The sequence below is a fragment of the Heterodontus francisci genome, chromosome 4, assembly GCF_036365525.1.
Source record: "Heterodontus francisci isolate sHetFra1 chromosome 4, sHetFra1.hap1, whole genome shotgun sequence".
Classification (NCBI taxonomy): Eukaryota; Metazoa; Chordata; class Chondrichthyes; order Heterodontiformes; family Heterodontidae; genus Heterodontus; species Heterodontus francisci.
Genome location: NC_090374.1, coordinates 10,595,350 through 10,618,022, shown reverse-complemented (window position 1 = coordinate 10,618,022; position 22,673 = coordinate 10,595,350). Strand labels below are relative to the sequence as shown.

At 41.8% G+C, this 22,673-nt stretch overlaps 1 protein-coding gene across 3 annotated transcripts in view; it reads right to left on the bottom strand.

Annotated features, from left to right (window-relative positions):
- Positions 1-22,428, bottom strand: part of dab2 (DAB adaptor protein 2) — a 45,187-nt gene extending 22,759 nt beyond the window's left edge. For 2 of the 3 annotated variants that reach the window (XM_068029121.1, XM_068029123.1), the window contains exons 1-2: positions 5,720-5,826; positions 2,304-2,484 (exon numbers count right to left, since the gene is read on the bottom strand). In XM_068029121.1, the coding sequence (XP_067885222.1) occupies positions 2,304-2,394 (91 nt within the window). In that variant the 5' untranslated portion in view covers positions 2,395-2,484; positions 5,720-5,826. Of the gene's footprint in view, positions 1-2,303; positions 2,485-5,719; positions 5,827-22,295 lie in introns of those variants that run through there. The other variant, XM_068029122.1, reaches the window with a different exon arrangement.
- Between the last annotated feature and the right edge of the window lie 245 nt (positions 22,429-22,673).

Below are 22,673 nucleotides of genomic sequence, written 5' to 3'. Positions count from 1 at the left end.
AGTCTTTTCTGTACACAAAGTGCAGCACCCAGAACTGGATGCAATACTCCAGCAGAGGCCAAACTAGTATCTTCCCCGTGCTCTTGTACTCTATGCTCTATTAAGCCCATGATGCTGTGCTCTTTATTAACTGCTCTCGACTAGTCCTGCCACCTTCAATGACTTATGCATATATACCCCCAGGTCCCTCTGCTCCTGCACCCCCTTTTAATTTTACCCTGTTATATTACCTCCATTTTTCTCCTACCAAAATGAATCACTTGACATTTCTCTGCATTAACTTCATCTGTCCACCCATTCCACCAACTGGTCTATGTCCTTTTGAAGTTTTACACTATCCTCTTCAGTTCACAAATGTTCTAAGTTCCAAAGCTGCAAGTTGAGATTGTGCCCTGTACAAAGTCCAGATCAATAATCTAGAAGAGTAAGGATCTCACTGACCCCTGGGAGAACTCTACTACAACCTTCCTCCAGCCCAAAAAACATCCATTTACCTGTTTCCCATCATTACCAATTTCATATCCATGTTGCTACTGTCATTTACTTGGAGCTATAAACTTTGCTCACTAATTAGTGTAGCATCAAATGCCTTTTGGATGATGTCCATGTACCTCAACAGCCCTGTTACCTTAAACTCAAATTAAACATGATTTTCCCTCAGTGATGTGCTGGCTTTCCTTAGTTAAGCCACATTTGTCCATGTGACTATTAATTTGGTCCTGAATTATTGTTTCAGGAAGTTTTCCCACCACCTGACATGTAGTTGCTGAGCTTGTTGCCCCTTTTTGAAAGGGTGTCAAGACATTTGCAATTCTCCAGTCCTCTGGCACCACCCCTAGAGTCTAAGCAAGACAGGAAAATTATGTCCTGTATTTCTGCAATTCCCACTCACTGCCTGCAGTATCTTTGGATGCATCTCATCTGGCTGTGGTGCTGGAGTACAGACAACTCATCATAGTTGTAAATCCAAATGTATTAAATTACCTCACTGTGGTCTGGGTAGCAGTGTCTTCCTTGGTAAAAACATGCAAAGTATTCATTTAATATTTCAGCTCAGACTCCTTACCTCCATGCATAAAATCTCTTTGGTTCCTAATCAGCCCCACTTCTCTTACCACCTTTAAGCTATTTATATGCCTATAGAATTGGCGATTCTTTAAGCTGCCAGTCTCTTGCACTCTGCTTCTCATTTGCTTTTTCCACTTCCCCTCAAACTTCTATATTCAACCTGGCTTTCCTTTGCATTATGTACCTGACACCCATCATGTTTGACAATAAGCATGTCACAGGAACTGATACCATAATTCAGTTCTCCTGTGGTTAGCATATACAAGTTGAAACAGCAGAAAGTCTCCATGAAAACATTCAAACCTTTCAGCTTCATTTGTATTAGTCTATGATACCAATACATCCTCAAACCAGGGCTGTGACACTGAACCAACCCCAGGACAAAAGTCAGACTGAAAGGCAGATGCATAGATGCCATCAAATTTAATTTAGGCTAAATTTCTCTTTTCAAATCCAGATTAGAATACAGGCCTTTATCAGCTACCTACAAGCTATGTGCAGTGTGAAACAGTTAACACTGGGAGTAGAGAAAGGCAGCTCCAAAGAATTATATAGGAGGCAATTCAGCCCATTGGGATAGGTCCTGAAATGTAGTGAGGTAGAACTAGCTTGGCATCAAGGCAGTATTGTGTACAAGTGCCAGAGTGGAGACAGGGATCGCAGAAAATGCTTGCATGAAAGTAGGCCAAAGGACAATGATCTCTGGATCGCTCAAGAAAAAAAAAAAAAGAGACTGGATCAAATGGTCAGGGAGTGTGTTGTGGTCAAGCATTATAGCCCATTAGAGGGGTGCAGCCAGTTTCTGCCTTCACTATACAGAATCTGATCACAGCCAAAAAATCTTCAGGAGTGGCTTAGCAATTACAGGAGGATCAAGTCAAGGCAAGTGTTAACTGCAGGATAGAAAGCTCAGGGCTATGGTTTCTGGTTAAAGGGGACCAAAAAAAAAAGTCAGTTGGATGTGCAAAGGGAAAAACAGTCATAGCAAGCAATTTTGTAAATTCAAAGTAACAGTGGAGAGAAGGCACTACTTGCCACATGGAGTGGTTGGAACATTTAGGGGAAGCTTAATGCAAAAAAAAAAAGATAGGGGCAGAGAAGGGAGGTGAAGGAGAGTTTGACCACTAGTATAGACTAGTTAGCCTAAATGGTTTGTGCTGCAGATTGGTCTAATCTACGTGAAACAATGAGCAGGGTACAACTCAGTACAAAAAGCCTAACCCATGAATTCTTACCTCTCTTTTTGTCCTTCTTTGATGCCTTTGTAGGCGAAGTCTCCGATTGGCTGGGAGTGTTGATCTCAACAGGTTCTGACATATTTGCCATCTGGACTCCAATCCCAAAATTACTAACAGCTTCTTCACCCTCAAATGTGGTCTACAGTTGGGACAGTCAATCAAGACATTTCAATCCAACCTGTGGTAAGAAGATTATAAAGAGTGAAGAGAAACAAGCTTGGTAGCACAAGCCACTGGAGGTTATCTAGATTTAGCCCAAGTCAGGTAGTTACAATTTCAAACCCCACTTCCAAACTACTGACAAAAGGCCAATGCAGTGCTAGTCTGAAGGAGTGCTGTATTATTGGACATGTTGTCCAAGATTAAATCAAGGCCTTGCCCATCTGTTCAGGTGGGCAGGATGCCAGAGAGAGTGTTCTGTACCCTGGCCATTTATTTAACAATGAAATTAGACTAGCCACTTCAAGTTTGTATAAACTGGTTGAGTGGGTTGAACTGAAAATTCAAATTGCCTAAAGCACTTGAGCCAAGATGCTATACAAAAGAGGAGATTTTAGACCCTTGATAATTGCTAGATTAAATTTAATGTCATGGGCCACAGGATTATCTGCCACCAGGTGGCAAACCTCAAGTTTTTGCAAATTCATTAACATACACCATGTTAATTGGCTTTGTGCCCCAAGATTACTAGTTTGGTGCATGAATGCACCTGGCAGAGGTTCTTATGTTCCATGTCAAAGCACCTAGCAATAGCAGCATTTGAAAAAGGGCACTGTGTTCAGACTTTGTTTACAGACAAGCTATGAGGGAGGTCATGATTAAAGTCCAACTCTCCACTTGAGTTTGTGAAACCTTGAACATTACTGCTCTGCTTTTTCAAATGAAGGACAGCCATTAAGCAGCGGACTCTTCCTGCAAACCAGTAAGCTCAACACTTCAGCTGGTGCCAGTATCATAAGCAAGAGTTAAAGCTGCTCCTCTCTACTGTGCAAACTAGCTTAAAAAAAAACTTCAGCTTGATCTTTGCTCAAATTAGTGTTGCTACAAGCCACTCCTGGAAGTGAGTGGAGTGGAGGGCAGTGATTTGAAGTTGGGAGTGTTCAGGGTACGGAAATAAATTGTTCAGTCCTCAACCCTGTTCTGCCATTCAATGAGATCACAGATAGCTTGATAACTTCAAACAGCTCTAAATCTCAATACTTGCCTAATTTAGAGAACCTTAAAGGGTAGAAAGTTACAACTACTGGTTTTAAAGGCACAATTGGCCCATTTATGAGTGTGACAGGGGAAAATACCCTGTAATAAATATCCTTTTCTGGCAGATTAGTGTTAGGAATGTGAACCCTATTACCAGATGAAGTGACTGGAGTATAGACTAGACCATTGATTCACAGCAAGGCTTGATTTATTAATTCTTGGTACAGTTGGAAAGTTTCAGCATTTTAGAAAAAAAACCAACCTACCAGCCTGGGCACTAGATAAGACATTTACAGGAACAAAGATGGACCAAAAAAAAAAGTTCCTTTACTGCATTTAAAGGTTGCCACATACATTACCCCACTTGAAAACCAGTCAAGGGTAAAGTTGACTGGTGCTAATTGGGGGAAATCTTAAATCTGCTGCCATTGTGTCAGAGCTTAAAGTCCAAAACACTGACATGACAGTCCCTTGTTTTACAAATCAAAGACAATTGTGCAGCTGCACATTCAAAACTCTGCCAGTCTCTCCAGCCTTCCGATCCAACCTAATGTATCAGTGGTGACAGTACAGTCTGCAAATGGATAAAAATTGAGTGGACAAAAGTTTGGTAGATGTGAAATTTACTCCTTGGTAGGAATAGGAAGGCAAATTTAAAGATGGACTAGAGGGACCTAGGTGTCATGAATCAAAGTTAACATGCAGGTACAAGTAATTAGAAAGGCAAATGGAATGTTGGCACTCATTGCTAGGCAGAAGAAAAAAAAAGTCTTGCTATAACTGTCTAGGCATTGGGAGACCACACCCTGGAGTCATGTGGTTTTAGTTGTGAGGTTGAAATGAAGGTTCACTAGACGGATTCAAAATAAAAGGAATGATTGAACTGATACTCTTGAGTCCAGAATGGAGAAATGATCTTGAAAGATTGAGGGGGCTTGACTGGGCAGATGAGAGAAAGTGTTCATGGGGGAGGGAATCTAGAACTAGTAGGCACCCATTTTAGAAGATGGAATTTCCTGAGGGTTGTGAATCTTTGGAACTCTCTACACCAGAGAGCTGTGAAGGCTTGACTAGTCCAATAATCTGAATATACTGAAGAGTCAAAGATTAGGGAAGAAACAGGGGAAAAAAAAAAAGGTGTTGAAGTCACAATCAGCCATGATCTTATTGAATGGTGGAACAGACCTGAGGGTGGGGGTGGGGGTGGGGTAACAGCCTACTCTTGCTCTTATGTCCTTGAACATTGAAAGTTTTAAAAATACCATCTGGACTAAAACATTAGTTGAAGCCCAGAGTTTTAGTATTAAGTCAACATTCCCAATCCCTAGACATGGGAGAGGACTGAGGAAGGGAAGAATCCTATACAGATTGTAGATCTCACCTCTGAACTGCACTTAGTGGACCACTAGAAGATTAGTGAGCTGGCAATTCAAATTTTGATTACACTACCCACAACCAGCAAGGTTTAAGAAATGCTGGAGATACTCAGCAAGTCTAACATTTGGAGAGAGAGAAGCAGAGTTAACGTTTCAGGTCAGTGACCCTTCATCAGAACTAAATGTTTGACTTGAGTCAACAAAAGCAATCTTAGTAGCAATGCCATTGAAAAATGAAGGTTTGAATTGACAGTCCAGTCCATGGCTTCAAATCCTGCTCTGCAAGAGCAGTTCTGATCTCAGGCTTCACCCATCACCAAGTGAAAATCCTAGATCCCAAACAGCACTGTGGATGTACCTACATAGGTAGAACAGCAGCAGTTTAAAAGTGGCCCATCACAAGGGCAATAAATGGTGTTGCCAACACTCATCCCATGAATGAATAAAGAATTGCAACTTACACGTGAAAGATGCCAACAACTTAAAGAAAACCAAACTAAGCAAGGAATAGCTCCCCAATTACAGCCCAGCTTAAAGTAAAAAACTTAGTCTAAATGCAAATGCATTTTAATCAAAACAGCAAGAGCAGAGTCTGGAATCCAGATGTTGCTGAGCTACTTTATTTCAGTCCCCTTAGGGGAAGTTTGGGGTTCCTACTAAAGTCACTAACCAGGGACCCCTATTACGATATAGGGAAGGGGGTCAGGAGCAGCTGTGATCCTCTCCAGAGATTGCCTGCAAACATTCTGTAGCCATCCTTCAGCTCTGTGATCGGGAGGTTCTAAAAGCCCATTTCATTTCCTGCCACCTCCCCATTAAAAAAAAAGTAGGTTTACTCACCGAACTCAAAAGGAGTCTTTACTAGCACAGCAATCCTGCTTCTGCTGCAGACAATGTGATAGAGAGCAGGACATGAGGCAGAGAGGTTGGGGCTGTGTTCAAAGGTTAAACTACAGAAGTTTTAAAAAAGGTTAGCTCCTAAATGGAAAAAACATTAACTCAGGACATCCATTAGTCAAGAGTCGATGTACAGTCAGATTACTGGATGCTGCAAAAAAAATGCACAGACAGCAGAGAGATACGACAGCCAGGATTGCTAAAACCAAGTAGAGTACATGGGGCCTGCACTGGCAAGTGTCAAAAGGTTACACAAGGAAGGAATGGAGAGAATGAAGAATTGTTAAAGTTTTAGAATGGGGCATTGCTGCCATTGTGTCCTGCACTCCTTTGGACCCCACCAGAAAGGCCGAGAGGGGGGTTTTGACGACTGGGCAACTCTCAACCTCCATAAATTTGCCCAGGCATGCGCCATGGAGAGGTCACTCACTGACCACCTCCAGGTGCGTATCCATTGTCTCGAGATAAGGAGGCCCAAAAGAAGAAAGAAGAAAGATTGCCCCATTCCATTGCTTTGTCCCCCTTCCTGCCAATGTTTGATTGATTCAGAGCCATAAGGAGAGAAAGCAGGAATATAGCACTGCAAACATGTTAATGATTGACAGTCCTATTATTGTAGCAATTATGTTCCTATTTAAGTGGCTATTCAGACAGAAGGTAGGAGACAAGAGAATGTCATTGGTCCCAGTCCAGTGGGATGAATTCAGGTGAACCAAGGAAGATGCTGCCCAAGTCAGTGAAAAAGGAGGTAGTCAAGACATTGGATGGGCTAAAAATGTCCACAAGACCAATTAGAAAGTCTGGGATGTACGAGGATGCTGAGGGAAGTTAAAAGTGGAAATGTGAGGTTCTGACAAAAGGTTAGTGACCTGAATTAACTGCCCCTCCAGATACTACTAGATTTCAGTATTGCCAGCAGAGTTTTAAAAATTGGAGGCACTGGCCATAATCTATCCTCAGATATGGAGTGAGGCCAGAGGACTGGAGAACTGGAGAACTGCAAATATTACATCCCAGTTCATAAAAACAAAAAGGATAAACTAACTACAGGTCAGTTTAACCTTGGTAGTGGAAATTTAGAACAAAAAAGTGACCATTTTATCCTGGATATAAATGCAGATTGAGAAAAGCCAACATGGATTGGTTAAAGGCAAAATCATGTTTAAAAAAGGTAAGGGGCAGGAGGTGGAGGGGATTGGAGGAAACATTTTCAGAGGGTGGTTGGAATCTGGAGTGTAGTGCCTGAAGAGGTGGTAGAAGCAGGAACCCCCAACATTTAAAGTTTTCAGATGAACATTTGAAACACCATAGCATACAAGGCTACAGGCCAAGTGCTGGAAAATGGGATTAGAATAATTAGGTGCTTGATGGCTAGCATGGACATGATGGGCTGAAAGGCCTGTGTGCTGTAAGTTTGAATATGTTTAACTAGTTTTGCAATGAGAGCATTGGTGTGGTGTAAAAATGGACTTTCCAAAAAAGGTATTTAAGTGCCACAAACAGGCTCAAAGCTGAAGCCCATGGAATAAATAAAGAGACAGCGGCAGCATGAAAAGGTGGCTGAGTGACAGGAAACTAGCAAAGTTGTTTCAGACTGAAGGTATATCGTGAGGTTCCACAGGAGCCAGTATGAGGACCACCACTTTTCTTGATCAATATTACCTAGACTTGGGCATACAGGGCACAATTTCAAAATTGGTGCATGAAAAAATCTGGGAAGTATTGTAAACAGCAAGGAGGATTGAAGTCCAAATACAGGCTGGAGGAATGGGCAGACAAAAAAAATGTTTATGTGCAGTAATTCATTTTGGTAGGAACAACGAGAAGCAATATAACAAAGGGTACAATTCTAAAAAGTGGGTACAGGAGCAGAGGGACCTGAGAGCATATGTACAAATCATTGATGTTAAGGAACTAAAGCAAAAGGGAAAATGCACAAGTGAATGGTTAGCAGCTGGAATGCACTGCTTGAAAATGTATGGTGGAGGCAGATTTAAAGAGGCCTTCACAAGAGAATTGGATAGGCACCCAAAGAGAAAATTCACAGGTGGTAGGGGGTGGGGAGGATAGGTAGAGAGTGGGACTAGCTGAATTGTTTGAGATGGCATGGACAGTGGGCTAAAATAGTCTTGTGCTATAACCATCGATTCTAGCCAGGGAAAATGAGTGGTCAGCCAGCATAGGGGAAAGCAGTTCAGAATGTAGAACAAGCACATTTAAAACACTGCTTGCAGGCATTTCACAAGCCAGTGGCCCATTCAGCCCATATAGGTGGCTTCCAGAGCAGTAGTATTTGCATTGTTGGGTCCTAAAGCAGCAGAGAGGTGACTTTCAAGCACAGCATAAGGGTGATCTATGAGCACTGATCAAAAAAGGTGCTCCACTGGAGTTCAAAACTAGACTAGGATAGTAGATAGTCAAAGAGAAGAATTGCTTTTATTTTAAAAAAACCAAGCAGTTAGAATGTGGAATTTGCTACAACATGGAAATGGAGAAGCAAAGAATTATTTAAGTGAAGCTAGATGAGTATATAGAGGGAGAAAGGATATGCTATGATATTAGGGTCTCATTACACTGAATAAAAACACTGATGTGAACAGTCAGGCTTCAAATCCTAATTATGCAGAAAGTTCAAGCTGAAGGAGAGGCCAGAACCAAACTGCTAGGCACACCTGGAAGGCAAGTTATTTCAAGCAGACATTTTACACATCCAAAGTCAGACTGCCAGTGCACATTTACTGAAGAGTGCAAGGATATTTTCCTAGTCTTATCTGGATATCAGCTTCCACACGAACACAGACACCCCAACCCTTGTTTGGGTGGAGACAAATGATCAGGTGCCTCAATGTGAAAGTTGTACAGTGAGCCAACAGTCCTTTGTGGGATGTGGGTGTCATAAGCAATGGCAGCATTTATGGCCCATCTTCGATTGCCCTCAAGGTGGAGCTGCCTTGAACCACTGCAGTCCATGCTGTGTAGGTACACCCAATGCTGTTGGGGAATTCCAGGATTTTGACCTCTGAAGAAACAGCAATGTATTTCCAAGTCAAAATGGCATATGGCTTGGAGGGGGAACTTCTAGATTGAACACTACCACCTACAAGGACAAGGGGCAGTAGAATGAGTTTGAAAAGGTGCTAAAGGACAGCATTAGCAATGCTGGGCTATATGGTTAACATCCTTGCAGAAGGGAAGTGCTCATTCATTTGGTCCCATACCCACCATGAGATGGAGGTAATGAAAGTTTGCAATGTTACTAAATTGCAGCCGTTAGCAAAAGTAAACACCTAATGATGGCCCAGTTATTGTAATGTGTTGGATGCATACATAGACTAATGCAACCAATCATGTCACTGTAGTTTACATATTTGTAGTTGTGTTGTAGGGAATGAGGGGGAGAAAATAGGTCAATTGAATGTTGTGGGGAGCAGAGTGGCATTTGTTCAGGCAGCTCTGGAGAATTGCAGCGGCAAAATCCAATGGGCCATTTCCATGATCACTTATGCACACAAGAAACAGCTAATTATTTTGAACAGTATATTCACCACTGACTCAACATGGGACTCTTGGCTTAAAGAATTTATCTGGATTTGAAAGGACAGCAGAGATTCTAAAAACATCTTAGGAGACTGTTTCAAGTCCACTGCAACCTAATTAACCCAGTAACAGCTCAGACTGGTTACATGTTAACTAGGAACAGCCTAGGTGAACTGTATTTACAGCTAGCTGCCTTAATATTTCAAGTAGACTCCCACCTCCTAGTGATATACATTTCACAATCTAGTTCACTGCAAATAAGCACCAGCTGATTGGATAAAGGGCATTGATTTATTCAGACAGTTCCATGATCCAGGTGATTTGTACCACATGGTGGCTGCAAGGAGATCAGTGTTAGTGATGTGCACCCAGAGGGTGCAGGTCAGCTGACAATTCAGAATAGCTTGTACAGTAGAACTAAATTCACATTATAGTACATGCAGATTGAGCTACTGTTTAGATTAGAAAATTGCACATCACTGGTTTCCTTCCCTCAAATAGAGATTACATCATTTAGCCCAACATTTGTTGGGAATGTGCTAGAGAGTCTATAATTAAGATCCAATGTGGATTTGTAAAGGGTAGGTCATTTGACAAAAAACGATTACATTTTGAATGTGGTGCCGAAAGTAGTGGCCAGGGGAAGGAATTTGATTTCATGAGATATGAGACTGTTAACTAAATTTCAAGCTACTGAAACAAATGATTGCCCTGGCTCGGAAATAGGCTGAGTGTCGTGTGTCAGAATAATGACCAGGTACTCTGATTAGCAGAATGCGACTAGTTGTATCCTACAAGGATCTGCAAGAGACCTCAACTTTTCACTATTAGTGACTGGCAGGATATAGCCACAGACCCAAGTTTGTGGCTGAGATAGGCAGCATTGTAAGCAGTGATGGAAGCTTAAAGTGAAAAGCCTCAAGTGAATGAAATCTGCAAGTTTTCCCTAAGTATACAAGAGAGGCCATTGACTTTGGACCAAAAACAAGTGTTTTTTCTAAATGTGAAATACTAAAAATAGTAGGTCCAGGTAGATTTGTCACAGGTACAGAAGAAAAAAAATAATGACCTTTTATAGCTAGAGAACTAGAATACAGGAGATTGAAGCATGACTTCAGCTATACAAAGCTTAAGACCACACCTGGAGTTAGTGAGCAGTTCTGGGCACCACACCTTGGTTCTATGGAGTGCAGTGTAGATTTACTAGAATGATATCTTAACTTAATTCTTGTTGAGTTATTACAAAAACTAGAGTTGTATTCTTGAAATTTTAAGGTTAAGGTGATATGATTCAAGTCAAGATACACATCAAAAACACTTCTGGTTGGAGTCTAGGACTTGGAGCATAGTCTGAAAATTAGAACCTGACTAAGCCTTTCAAAAAGTGTGAAGATTAGAACTCAATGGCAGTGAAACCAAATCTGGAAGGTCAAATTTAAATATCAAAATAAAAAACAAGGGATATGGGACAAAGGTGTATATATGGAGCAAGGTCAGACCAGTCTCATTGAAAGGTAGAACAGGCTCGAGTGGCCACTGGGAGGAGGGAGTTAAAGCAGGTCACCTTATCAAGTTTGATAAGACAGGATCATGGACACAAAAAGTAGCCATGGAGATTGTTTTCATCTGCGTCCTTGTTGTATTCTACAGTGTGCTCAGTGACCCAATTTGCACTGTGTAAATGGCAGTCCAATTAAGAGCACAAGGTTGCTATTAAGGTCCAGTCCAGAGACTGGAATCGAGACTGAAGCTCCCTGAAGGAGTGCTGCATGCAGTCAGGAGGTGCCAGAAATAAAACAGTCTCCTCAGGAGGATAAGTGATCCCATGCTACTGTTCCAATAGGACAGTTGAGTCCTGGGGGAACATTTATCCCTCTGTCCAAACCCCACCTGCCAAGAATTAGGCATTAATTTAGTCATATGAACATTGTTAACTGTTGCAGGAAGAGATCAGCAGTAGCTGGAACACATTTGCAAACCAAGAGTGTGCCTGGAGACAACAGAAAATTTCCCCCAATTCAATTAACCCAAATAGAGTTTGATCACTAGACATTGAATGTCTAAGAAAGCGAGCATTCCAGGGTGTCTGTAAAGATGGAGAATCCACAAATGCAAGAGTTTGTCAAGCAGCTAGTCACATGACTAACCTGCTGGCCCAGGTTTTTGTTTGAACTACTCACAGCAGAGTTTGGGTCAGATTGTAACTGAACTTGGCCAACCTCTCTCCTGGCTACCTCAAATCTCAGGATCCACTTGAGTCACATGCTGAGAGACTCCTACATCAAAAAGGAGTTTTAAAGCACGCACTGGGCTCCAATGAAACAGCAAGACTTACTGGCAAAGACTCAAACGCCAAGAACTAAATAAATCTATTGCCTCAAATTTTCAGTCTCTATTTGCACTCGTTTTTCACATATGCACACTAGCATGGTAGTGTCCTGCGTTTGTAGTAGTTAACTGAATTAGAGTTTAAGGTTAATAATTTAAAGAAAAGTGGAAGTTTAAGAAAAAAAAACTTCTAGTCGATTTCTTTGCCTTTCAATTAGAGAGCAGTGAACAAGGATTCACTGAAGGGGGGTGGAGCTAAAAGCTTTAAAATTAAACCAGGCAAAGGCTAAGAAGGAACCACTAGACCCCTTTCTCCTGATTAAAATCAGGTGTTACAATGTAATTTCTCTGCAAATTGGCTACAGCATTCCCTACACTTAATCCTACATTGGTAGAAGTGCTTTGGAGAAGTCCTGGGAGGTGAACAATCTTCCATCTAGTAAAGTTGGAGTAGTCAGCTTTTCTGCTTTCAGAATAGAAGCTACTGAAGCTTTCTTCCTACATTTTGCAAATCCTTTTCTGCCATGTCACTCCAATCTACTGCATCTTAAAAGACCAAGTGTATAAATTTTCAATTAGTTGTATCTGAGTGTTAGATTACTGAAGGGCAGCTGGTTAAAATTAGACTGCTGATGTCTGGATTGCTTGGCAACATTAAACAAATGGTAAATGCACTAGCAAATGAGACCAATAGAAAGTTTAAGGTTTCAGCACAAGAGCAGGAAGCTTGAAGTTTGCCATCTCGGACAAACAGCCCATTTGATTAACATTCACTTCTGCCACTGGTGTGCTGTGGCTGCAGTGTGTACCTACAAGACAAACTGCAGTAGCTTGCCAAGGCAGAGTACATCTTCCAAATGTATAACTGTCACCACCTAGAAGGGCAGGTACCCAAGCTCACCTCCAGATTCTCCATGTCATACCATCCCAACTGGTCTTGGCCAATTCCTAGGTCAAAATTCTAGAATTGAGATTGTGGGAGTACCTTCACTACAGAATGTAGCTGTTCAAGGGAGTGGCTCACCATCAAGGGATGGTGAATAAATGCTGGTCTTGCCAGAAGTACCCACATCCTGAGAATTAAAGAAACAGGCAGAACCCGATCACTAGAGTCCAATGGTGGTGTGGGGAAAAACCTACACTAGTGTTTCAGCTCCCAATTGAGCCAGTTGGCAAGTAACAGGCCACACAACTACACTGGGAAAGTATATATAGAGTAGCATTTTAAAGTGGTCCTAGCTGAACTAGTAGGAATTTATCAAAGAATGTTTTTAAGCATGGGTTTATAGATAGAAAGGCAAAAGGCTCAGTATGTTGGACTGAGGTTTATGATCAAGTTGTGAGATCAAGGTCACTGAGCACACTGTATCACCACCACCATTGGTCTAGTAAGAGTTAGCTCATTTCCACAAACACATCCACCCCAGGGCAACGAGGAACAGAATGAGAGCACTGCTGGCAAAAGACAATGAAATGAAAAATTGTGCTGTGACTTGGCACCCTACACAAGGCTCCACCCCTTAATGCACAGTAGGTGACCTCCTTGGAAGCCCCCCATTGAATTGATACAATCCTACATACTGATCTAGTCATTTCATTTGGAAGGAACAATCAAGCCAACCAAAATCTTAGAATTTATGAAGCTCAAAATGCTTCAGGAAAGAAAACATTCCCCAGTGAAGTTAATCTTCAAACTAGCCAGAGAATTAAATTCTTCCCAATGCCTCATACTAGGACAGCTGAAAAAATTCTTCCTGTTCCTAGGGAGTGTTGCTGGCAGGGCCTGCACTTCTTGCCCATCCCCAATTGCCCTAGAGACATGGTGAGCCACCTTTGTGAACTGCTGCAGTCCATGGTATTAGGTACACCCAGTGTGGTTAGGAATAGAGTTCAGTGACAGTGAAGGAACAGCAATAGTTTCAAGTCAATCCTTTCAGAACTTGGTTTTTATATTCTTAGTGAGGATTGTTTAACCAAGGGACAGGATTCACAATTTGTCTATTCTTGACTTGGACACGAATGTTTTTAAAAAAAAAACTCTGGTCCATTGATTTAGAGGAAGCATTTGTTACACTTGCGTCCTGTCACCTTAATAGGAACTAGGCAACTCTAGTCAAAGTCCAAAAATGGAACCTTTATGGAGTAGTGACAATGGGCAATTTTTACTTAAATGGCACTGGAGACACCTTTCATTAGTGAAATGATTACTGGGATGCTCAATTCTATAGGAAGCCAGATGTGGAAATGGAGCCACAAACTTCACTGACATGAAATGCAGTTTGTGGCAGTGCAGGTTGCAGTCCTGCTTTGATCCAGGTGGAGAATCAGCCCCAAAGATAATAACTTAAGAGGCAGGATGGAATTTTATAGAAAGGACTCATTCCAATAGTGATCAAACAATCCTGTTGAAAAAGGTGCACTTACCCCAGACATGAACCTATTGAATGGCAGAGCAGGTTGAGGGGCTGAGTGGCCTACTCCTATATTGTATATTCCCATGTATTTGCAGTCAGCCAGGATGTTGATCCATGGTTTGGCCTCATTAGTGACAATACTGAATAGTTAGAATGTCTAGGGGCCATAGAGCTTATAGAAATGTATCTTTGCCAACACTGAAAATAGATGTACGAGGGGAAGCTGAGTCATTCAAAAGCAGAAACTGATTAGTAATTTCTTTGGTAAAAGCAGCAAGTAGCCTTTCCTGAAGGACTCGTTAGTTCCTTAGACCACAAACTGTCAACTGTTCCTTCTAAAAAAAACACATCTTTCCTTGACATTGAGCAAGTCCAGAGATCTAAAAATGTCTCGAGCAAGAGTTTGATTAAAATTTAAAGTGTGATTGACATTAAGATTAGCTGTGTTTGGGGGCAGGAAAGTGTCATGGTGATGCAGGTGTTGTAATCAATCTGTCTTTTGCAATGTGTTATTTGGTCTTACATTAGAGAATACCTAGGAGACAAGACAGTCACATGTACTTAGCTTCTGAAAGGTTCTGTTATGTTGCAGTCTGTGTTGGGCAATTGAAAATTTGTGGCTATTTGGCCCAATAATGGTCATGTCTGCTACAGATTACCACCTTCAAACCTCAATGGCTTAAATATCCAGCTGATAATCCAAGTAATAAAATTGAGAAAACTCCAGATTTCCTTATTGCCAGCTTCTGGCAGGAGCTTCATTCCTAATGCAAGGTGGCCAATGCAGCTTACTGCAGGTGAATCCATGTACCACTTGGCACCAGAGACATTTCAGGCAAATTGGTGTGCCAGCTGGAGATTTAGCCCACTCGACTTTTTACTGGTTTAAAAAGTAAACCATTAACATGCATTGATCTAGACACCAGACCTAGATGTCCAGTCATTTATTAGACCAAAATGCAACCATCAGGTTGCCAAGTCAGCCTGCTTAGTTTTTCCATTTCTGCACAACCCATTTTCAAACCTCACCACTCCAGGAACTGGAGGGTTTTGGAAAAATAGACATTTGAAACCTATAGGCTTTTCTATTCAGCACCTATATGGCCAGTTTGTTTTATGATTGAGCATTTAAGTGTCAAGACTTCAACATACCAGAATTCACAAAATTGTAATACTGCCCATGATGTTTTGAACATGTTCCATGAACTACACTCTTCACCCAGACAGGTACACTCTCCATCAACCCCCTGCCCAAAACTTGTGGTCGTCTACACTTAAAAGTAGACTTGTTGGGCAAGGCTATTAAGCATTCAGAACTAAGGCAGGTACAGATCAATGACCTAAAATTGAATAGTGGAACAGGTTTGAGGGACTGAATAGCCTCTGTTCAGGCCAGGCCAGTTTAGTGGTTCAATGTCAGCTGAACCAGATAAAAGTGCTGCACGGAGGTCTGGTAAGATTACAAATCTAGTGCATCTCAAAGTAGTCATTTCTAGAGTGTTTAACTGGTTAAACGGCCAGGTTATTTAACAGATTCCAGTTGCTTAAATTCTCAATCCAAATATCAGTTTTTGGAACTTGGGGGATGACTGTAGTGTTGAGATAATAGTCTAAAAGTGATCAGATGAGGTATGTACATGCAAAACCCAAGACCATATTGGACAGGGAGGGCATAAACTATTGAGCACAAGGTTGATAAGTCTATAATCTACATTTTTAATCTCAAGGGATGTAGGCACTTGCCAAGCCAACATTTATTGCCCATCCCCAATTGCCCACGAGAAGGTGGCAAGCTGCCTTGAACTGCTTCAGTCCATGTTGGGTAGGTACACCCACAATGCTGTTAGGAGTTTCAGTATTTTTGATTGAAGGAACAGCAATATAGTTTCAAGTTAGGAATGGTGTGGGGCTTGGAGGGGAACTTGCAGGTAGCATTCCCATGCATCTGCTGCCTTTGTCCTTCTAGGTGACAGAGGTCACAGGATTGGAAGGTGCTGCCTGAGTAGCTTTGGTGTTGCAGTGCATCTTGGTCAATGGTACACACTGCTGCCACTGTCAGTGGTGGAGGGAGTGAATGTATGTGGGTGGGGTGCCAAACAGGCTGCTTGTCCAGATGGTGTCAAACTTAGTGTTGTTGCAGCTGCATCCATCCAGACAAGTGGAGAGTATTCCAACACATTCCTGACTTGTGTCAAGTAGATGGTGGCTGGCTTTGGAGAGTCAGAAGGAGAGTTACTCACTGCAGGATTATTAGCCACTGACCTGCTCTTGGAGAGCATTTATATGGTTACTCCAGTTCAGTTTGACATCTTCAAATGATTTCATTGTGACTAGGACAGCAAAATATAAAAATCAGCCATTTATGGTCTCATAGCAATCAGAGGTTACCCTCTGAAGAAACCTAGCCTGTTCAGTTCTAGTCTCATCTTGCAGTTTTAACACCTGTTCCTGGTTATCTTGGAGCAGCGTTTTGCATTTAATACTTGGTGTAGACCAAAGCCCAATAAAAAGTTAATAGTTTCATTCTCTGCATTAAAAAAGTGACCATATATGAACAGTCAAGATAGATCTCTAGGATCAGCTGTGTGCACTTGGCTCAGTTAGCTTCAAGTTGCACTGAGGGGCTTTGGATGATCTAGTCAAGTTAATGTCTTGAATGAAATGTTGGGAGAGTCTCCAGCTGTGTAATGAATGGGAAAACTGAGAGCCAAGGGAAAAGTTACATATTTTATGACACCCTTTCCCCCCCCTAACCATAGGGGATTACTACCAGTGCTGGAAATCTCAGCCCAAGCTGGCCTAAGATCACCCCTTACATTTTCTATACAAGGGAACAGAGTCAATGCAACCAGATTTCAATTTAATTCATGCAAGATTCTGGTGAGTTGTCACTACACCCCCTCCAAGGGGAATATAATTGGTGAGGTTTAGTAACCATCCTTGAAAGCAATACAGTCAATGGGGTCTGGCTAAATATACCTTCCACTGGTTTCAGTGGGCAATACTTTATACCAAGCAGAGTTGAGAGTTCTGTTACAACCCTCAGGAAATATATATATCCCTTGGTCAAATGTCACCAAAACAGGTTAACTGGCCTTTTTCATGACAAAAGCAACCAAGTGGTTTTAGTGGACAGGAGCATGTGATGACCAAGCCATGTGCATCTGAGATTTCAGGGGGCAGAATCCTGCCCCAGGACTACTCAGGAACTGAAGTAGAGATGGAAAAAGAACTTGGAACACTGGATATAAGTATTGATGAAACATTACAGGTGTTTGCAAAAATTGGATACTTATCATTGATGTTTTTAAAAAAGGGAGTCCTTTTAACAATTGCTGAAACCAGCATCAACTCAGGAAGCGGGTTTCAAGAGTCAAAACATTCCTGAAGGAATGTGGCAAAAGATAGTGAATGTTTGATTTGAGGTCAAAGCCAAGATTGAGGTCACTGGGCCTTAGTGCTCACTGTAATGAACAAAAACAAAGATTTAATCTCAGACGTTGGCAGAATTTAAGATAGATCAGGAACAATTCAGTGCTCACAAAATGTAACAGGCACCCAGATTATTAATTTATTCAAGTGACATTAGTGTCAAGAGGCGAGACTAGAATATAGCAGGAAATTAAACTGTTAGTCATTGTTACCACTTCAAACTTCCATTGTGCTGATCAGTCTACACACAGCAAGAGCCCACAAATATGGATGACTGGCCTGTTTTTATTGGTTAAGACAGCAGAACTCCTTGAGTTTAATTTTCACTTGAACCTTCCTCAGGAAGAGAACCCCAGTATGAAGTCTCATTTGAGGTATGTCACTAACAAATGGGAGTGAGTAATGGAGTAAATTGAAGTCTGACCATGCAGCTGGAACCTACAGGCCTGCACACTACAACTAAAGGCATCAAACTTTAGCATTCACACCTGGAGTCATGCACAGCAGAGGGAATATTACAGCCAAGATTAACTTGCGACAGGAAAGAATTTTCCTTGCATGGATCAGACTAAGTCACAATCCATTTTGTACAGCCACCATAGGTCCACTCCCTCCATCACAGCAGCTGCAGTATGTACCATCTACAAGGTTCACTAGCCAACCTGCACCTCCACATCTAGAAAAAAAAAGGACAAAGGTTGCAGGTGCCTAGAAACACCATCACCTCCAAGCCCCACACACCATACCAGACTTGGAACTGTTTCAAAACCTGGACCCCCATCCTCCAGCACAGTGGGTGCACCTATGGACTGAAGTCAATGTAGCCCACAACTTGAGGTGGGAGTAACAAGCAATCAGGAATTGATTCAAAATGCCAGAAGCCTGGGAATAAGGGAGCTGTGATTTTGGCAGAAAACAGCTAGAATTCTGGGTTTTGCTCTTTTGTAATATCTCCATAGCTGAAAGGCAGATCACTAAGGCCCTGTACAACTGCAGTAAGACATCCTTGCTCTGTACTCAAATCCTCTTGCAATGAAGGCCAACATACCATTCACCTGCCTAACTGCTTGCTTTTAGCAACTTGTGTACAAGGACACTCAGGTCTTGTTGCAGCTCTCCCTTTCTCAATCTACCATTCAGATCATAATCTTTTGTTTTTACAGCCAAAGTGGATAACCTCACATTTATCCATGTTATGCTACATTTACCCATTCACCCAGCTTGTCCAAGTCACATTGGAGCCTCTGCATCCTCACAGCTCACTCTTTCTACCCACCCCCCCCCCCCCCCCAAACACAGCTTTGGGTCATCTGCCAACTTGGAAGTGTTACATTTAGTTACCTCAAAGTCATTGTTGTGACTAGCTGGGGCCCAAGCACTGATCCCTTTGGTACCCCACTAGTCACTGCCTGTCACCTGGAAAAAGACTAGTTTATTCCTACTGTTTCCTGTGTCAACCAATTCTTAATCCATGCCAGTATATTACCCCCAATGCCATGTACTTTAATTTTGCACACTAACCTTATGCAGGACCTTATCAAAAGGTTTTGCCAATGGAGTGATAAATTGGCAACATGCAAGAAGCCAAAATTAGAAGAGATCTAGGGCTTGTAGGGGTGAGCAGAGATTTGAAGAGGGTGGATGAGAATTAAGTTTTACCAGCTTGGGAGTTAGTGTATGAGCAGAGGTGATGGGTGAATGGGACAAAGTTACAATATAGGTAGGGGTGTTTCAGATCTGTTAAAGATCAGAGAGAGACAAAAGTTGTGTTCTAATTACTTCATTTAACCACAATCAGTGCTCTTCAGCTTAAAATAGAAGCTTGATGCAACCCATTTTATTTTAGTCCATGACTAGCTCATGGCTGGAGGAAAAACAAAGTCTAGACATACTCCAGCCCATCTATTCATAGAGTGGAACTGCAGAGATGCCTTGTGCTCACTGGATAGAGCCCATTGCTCAGCACCCAATGCACAGCCTCAGTCAGGGCTAAAAAAAAAAAATTCAAATCCCACCATGGCCATTTGAGAATCTGAACTCGAGTTTTTTGTTTAAATATAAAAGCAGTGACCAGGAAGTTGGATTGTAAAAAATGTTCACTAATGCCCTTTGAGAAAATATTGTCCTTACTCAGTATGGCCTGCATTGGAGTGGTCATTGACTCAACTACCCTGAAATGGTCTAAGTAAGCAACCATTTGAATCAAAACAATCTCAGAACTAAAGATCAATAAGTGACCTTGCCAATGATGGAGAATGAAAAATCATGTACCCAGAGAAGATACTTCAGGTGTTACTGAAAATCTGTCCTTGCCCTCCCCATCTATCTGCTGCCCACAAGGAAGCATTAGTTTCTAAATATACCCTGTCATCAGTCCTGGGCATCTGCCAGAGAAGGATGGAGTCAGTACTAGGGAAGAGTTTGGGGTGGGGACTCAAACAAGGTCCAGCTTGAAATCACCTCAACTCTTCACTTGTTGCTAAATTAGACTGCTTGTTCTGACATCAGTATTGGATGATCAGAAAATTCTTCCAATCTTGGAAAGGATGAAGCTATTGTTAAGAGTCCACACCTTGAACTGTTCCCTAGCTACTGACTCCTTCTCCCTAGCAGATACCCAGGACTAAACCAGACTGTTGAAATTTGGTGTCACATTTGACTGATGCACTGCCTGACCTGATAGCAGCACTCTCCAAAGTGCCTGTGATGTTCTATTATGCCAAGGGTGCTACAATAAACTCTACTCCCACTGGAGTAGCAATTGACAGCTACAGTTCAGCAGGTGGAAGAGCAAGGGATTGATTTCCATATACCAGTTGTGCTTCCCACCCTTCATTTAACATATTACTAAGGCTTCCCATCCATATCCTAGGGAGACTGAATGAAGTGGCCAAGTGAGATAGAGGACACTTAAATGTTAGAGTCTTAAGCCAGACTGGGTAAAGGCACAGGTTATGATCAGTTGGATTTAAAAATCCTAAATCTTGGTCTTGAAAATTAAATTTTTGTAAATAAAATCTGGCAAACAACTATGTTTGAACTTTGCTGGAATACTAGACTAGTAATTACAAAATTGTAGCTGCACAATAAGGGAAGGCAGCAAAAAGAATGTTTAAGCTGAAGGGCCAGCACTAAATTTGGAGAATGTAATAGATGTCTATGGATTTAAGTACTGGACAAAAGGAATAAATGGGTCTTTTTCTGAGCAGCAGGCAGTGACTAATAAGGTACCACAGGCAGTGCTGGGACCCTAGCTATTCACAATATATTATAGGTGAGGGAATTAAATGGAATATGTCCGAGTTTGCAGACAACACAAAGCTGAGTGAGTGCTGTGAGGAGGATGTGATTTGATGCATTTTGGCATAATAGGAAAGGTGCAATATAGACTTAATGGCACATTTCTAGTGTGTAGAGGGACAGAGGAATCTGTGCATAGATCTTTGAAGGTGGTAAAGAATAGTTAGCAAAGCATATGGGACTAAGTACAAAAAGCAGGGAAGTTATGTGAATCTTATTTTAAAAAGCTCTGACTAAGTCACTGGAGTATTGACTAGAACTAGTCACCACACTTCAGGAATAATTGAGGGTCCTTGATAGTGAGGAGATTTACTAGAATGGTTCCAGCAATGGGGGAATTTTAACTACAAGGTTAGGTTAGAAAAGCTGGGGTTTGCACCCTGAAGCAAAGGAGGCCAAAGAGCAATCTGAGAGGCTGCAAGATGGACAGGTTTGAAGAGAGTAGACAAACAAAAAAGCTGCTCAGTATTGTTGAAAATAGAGGCATTATGTTAAAGCTTTTCATCTTGCACTCAGAACAATCTGAAGAGAATACCAATGCAAGAGAAAACATTTATATTGAGAAAAGAGTGCTGACTGGTTGGCAAATGAACTGATTGGTAGTGTCAACATTTCTGCAAATGGGTAGATAAAGGGAACTGGCAAAACAGGGGAAGAATTTATTTAGTGGCGAGTTACTTTGAAGAGCGAAAGCAGGTTTGTTAACTTTTCAAAAAATGGAAATTGGCCAAATATTTGGACTATGGGGGAAAAAAAAAAGAGAGTGGGATTAATTGTGCCTAGACCGGCTTTGGAAATTATCCAGTGTGCCAAATGGCCTCCTGTGTTGTAAGATTCTAAAACAGAGTAGAGCTATCACTTCAGTTTGCAAAACTGAAAGTAAAAGGATCTTGCATTCAGATCTAGGATGCTTGCATCAACCAAGATATCACTGGGTTTAAGTTAACCATTGATTAATGTTCATTGGCAGTACCGTTGGAGATAGATACCCTTGTTAGAGCCCTCAAAAAGCTGGGGTAGGGGAAGAGGAAGGGAATAAAACAAACAGTCTGCATTTAGTAACAAGGATCACCCTGCCCCCACTACTTTGCCTTCAAAAAAGGCAGAGTCTGTAATGACACCCCCTGTAGCTGAACATACAGCTCTACTGGCTCAAATCAAGGAGAAGCACAAAGTGCTATTGAGTGTGGTGTTACAATCGGAACTTTCTGCAGACACTACAGCAAGATAACCTTACTGAATGTCAGTTTAATCCCTCTACCAGAACAAACTTGTCTGATGTTAGAAACCAGTGAAATCTCTCCATTCACACCCAGCTACAGTAAACAAATACAAAACTGTAGAATAGACTAATTTCACTTCAGGAGCACTTGATACAAAAAGGTACTTGAACACGGTTTCGATAGCAGACAGACAAACAGCTGATAAGGTCCAACCCTTTGACAGTTAAATCACTGCTGAAATTGGGATGGTGAGGAAAACAGAGTTTAAAGTTTCAGAAAACTTACGAGCCTGACTGAGCCACCTGGTTTAGTCCACATTTCCATTTAACTGGAAAGACTGGTGCAAGTGTTTAGCAGCAGTTTGACCCACAGGGTAGAGATTGCTGTGGCCTTAGAGATGTTTCCAATCAGATCCTGGCAGCTGGAGGCTTCAGTGGAATGTGCTGCAATCTGAACAGGAACAGCCTCCCCCATCCAACATGCTGTCATTCCAGATTAACCCTGAGTGTGCCTCTCCTGTTCAACAGATTCCAGGATATACCCCATGTCTCATGGTGTCCAGTACAAGTCAATTTGTGATTAACCCCGTGTACCTCTGCTTCCCCCATATCCTGTGGGGAGATTCTGTGATTAACCCCGTGTACCTCTGCATTGCATGCAGTC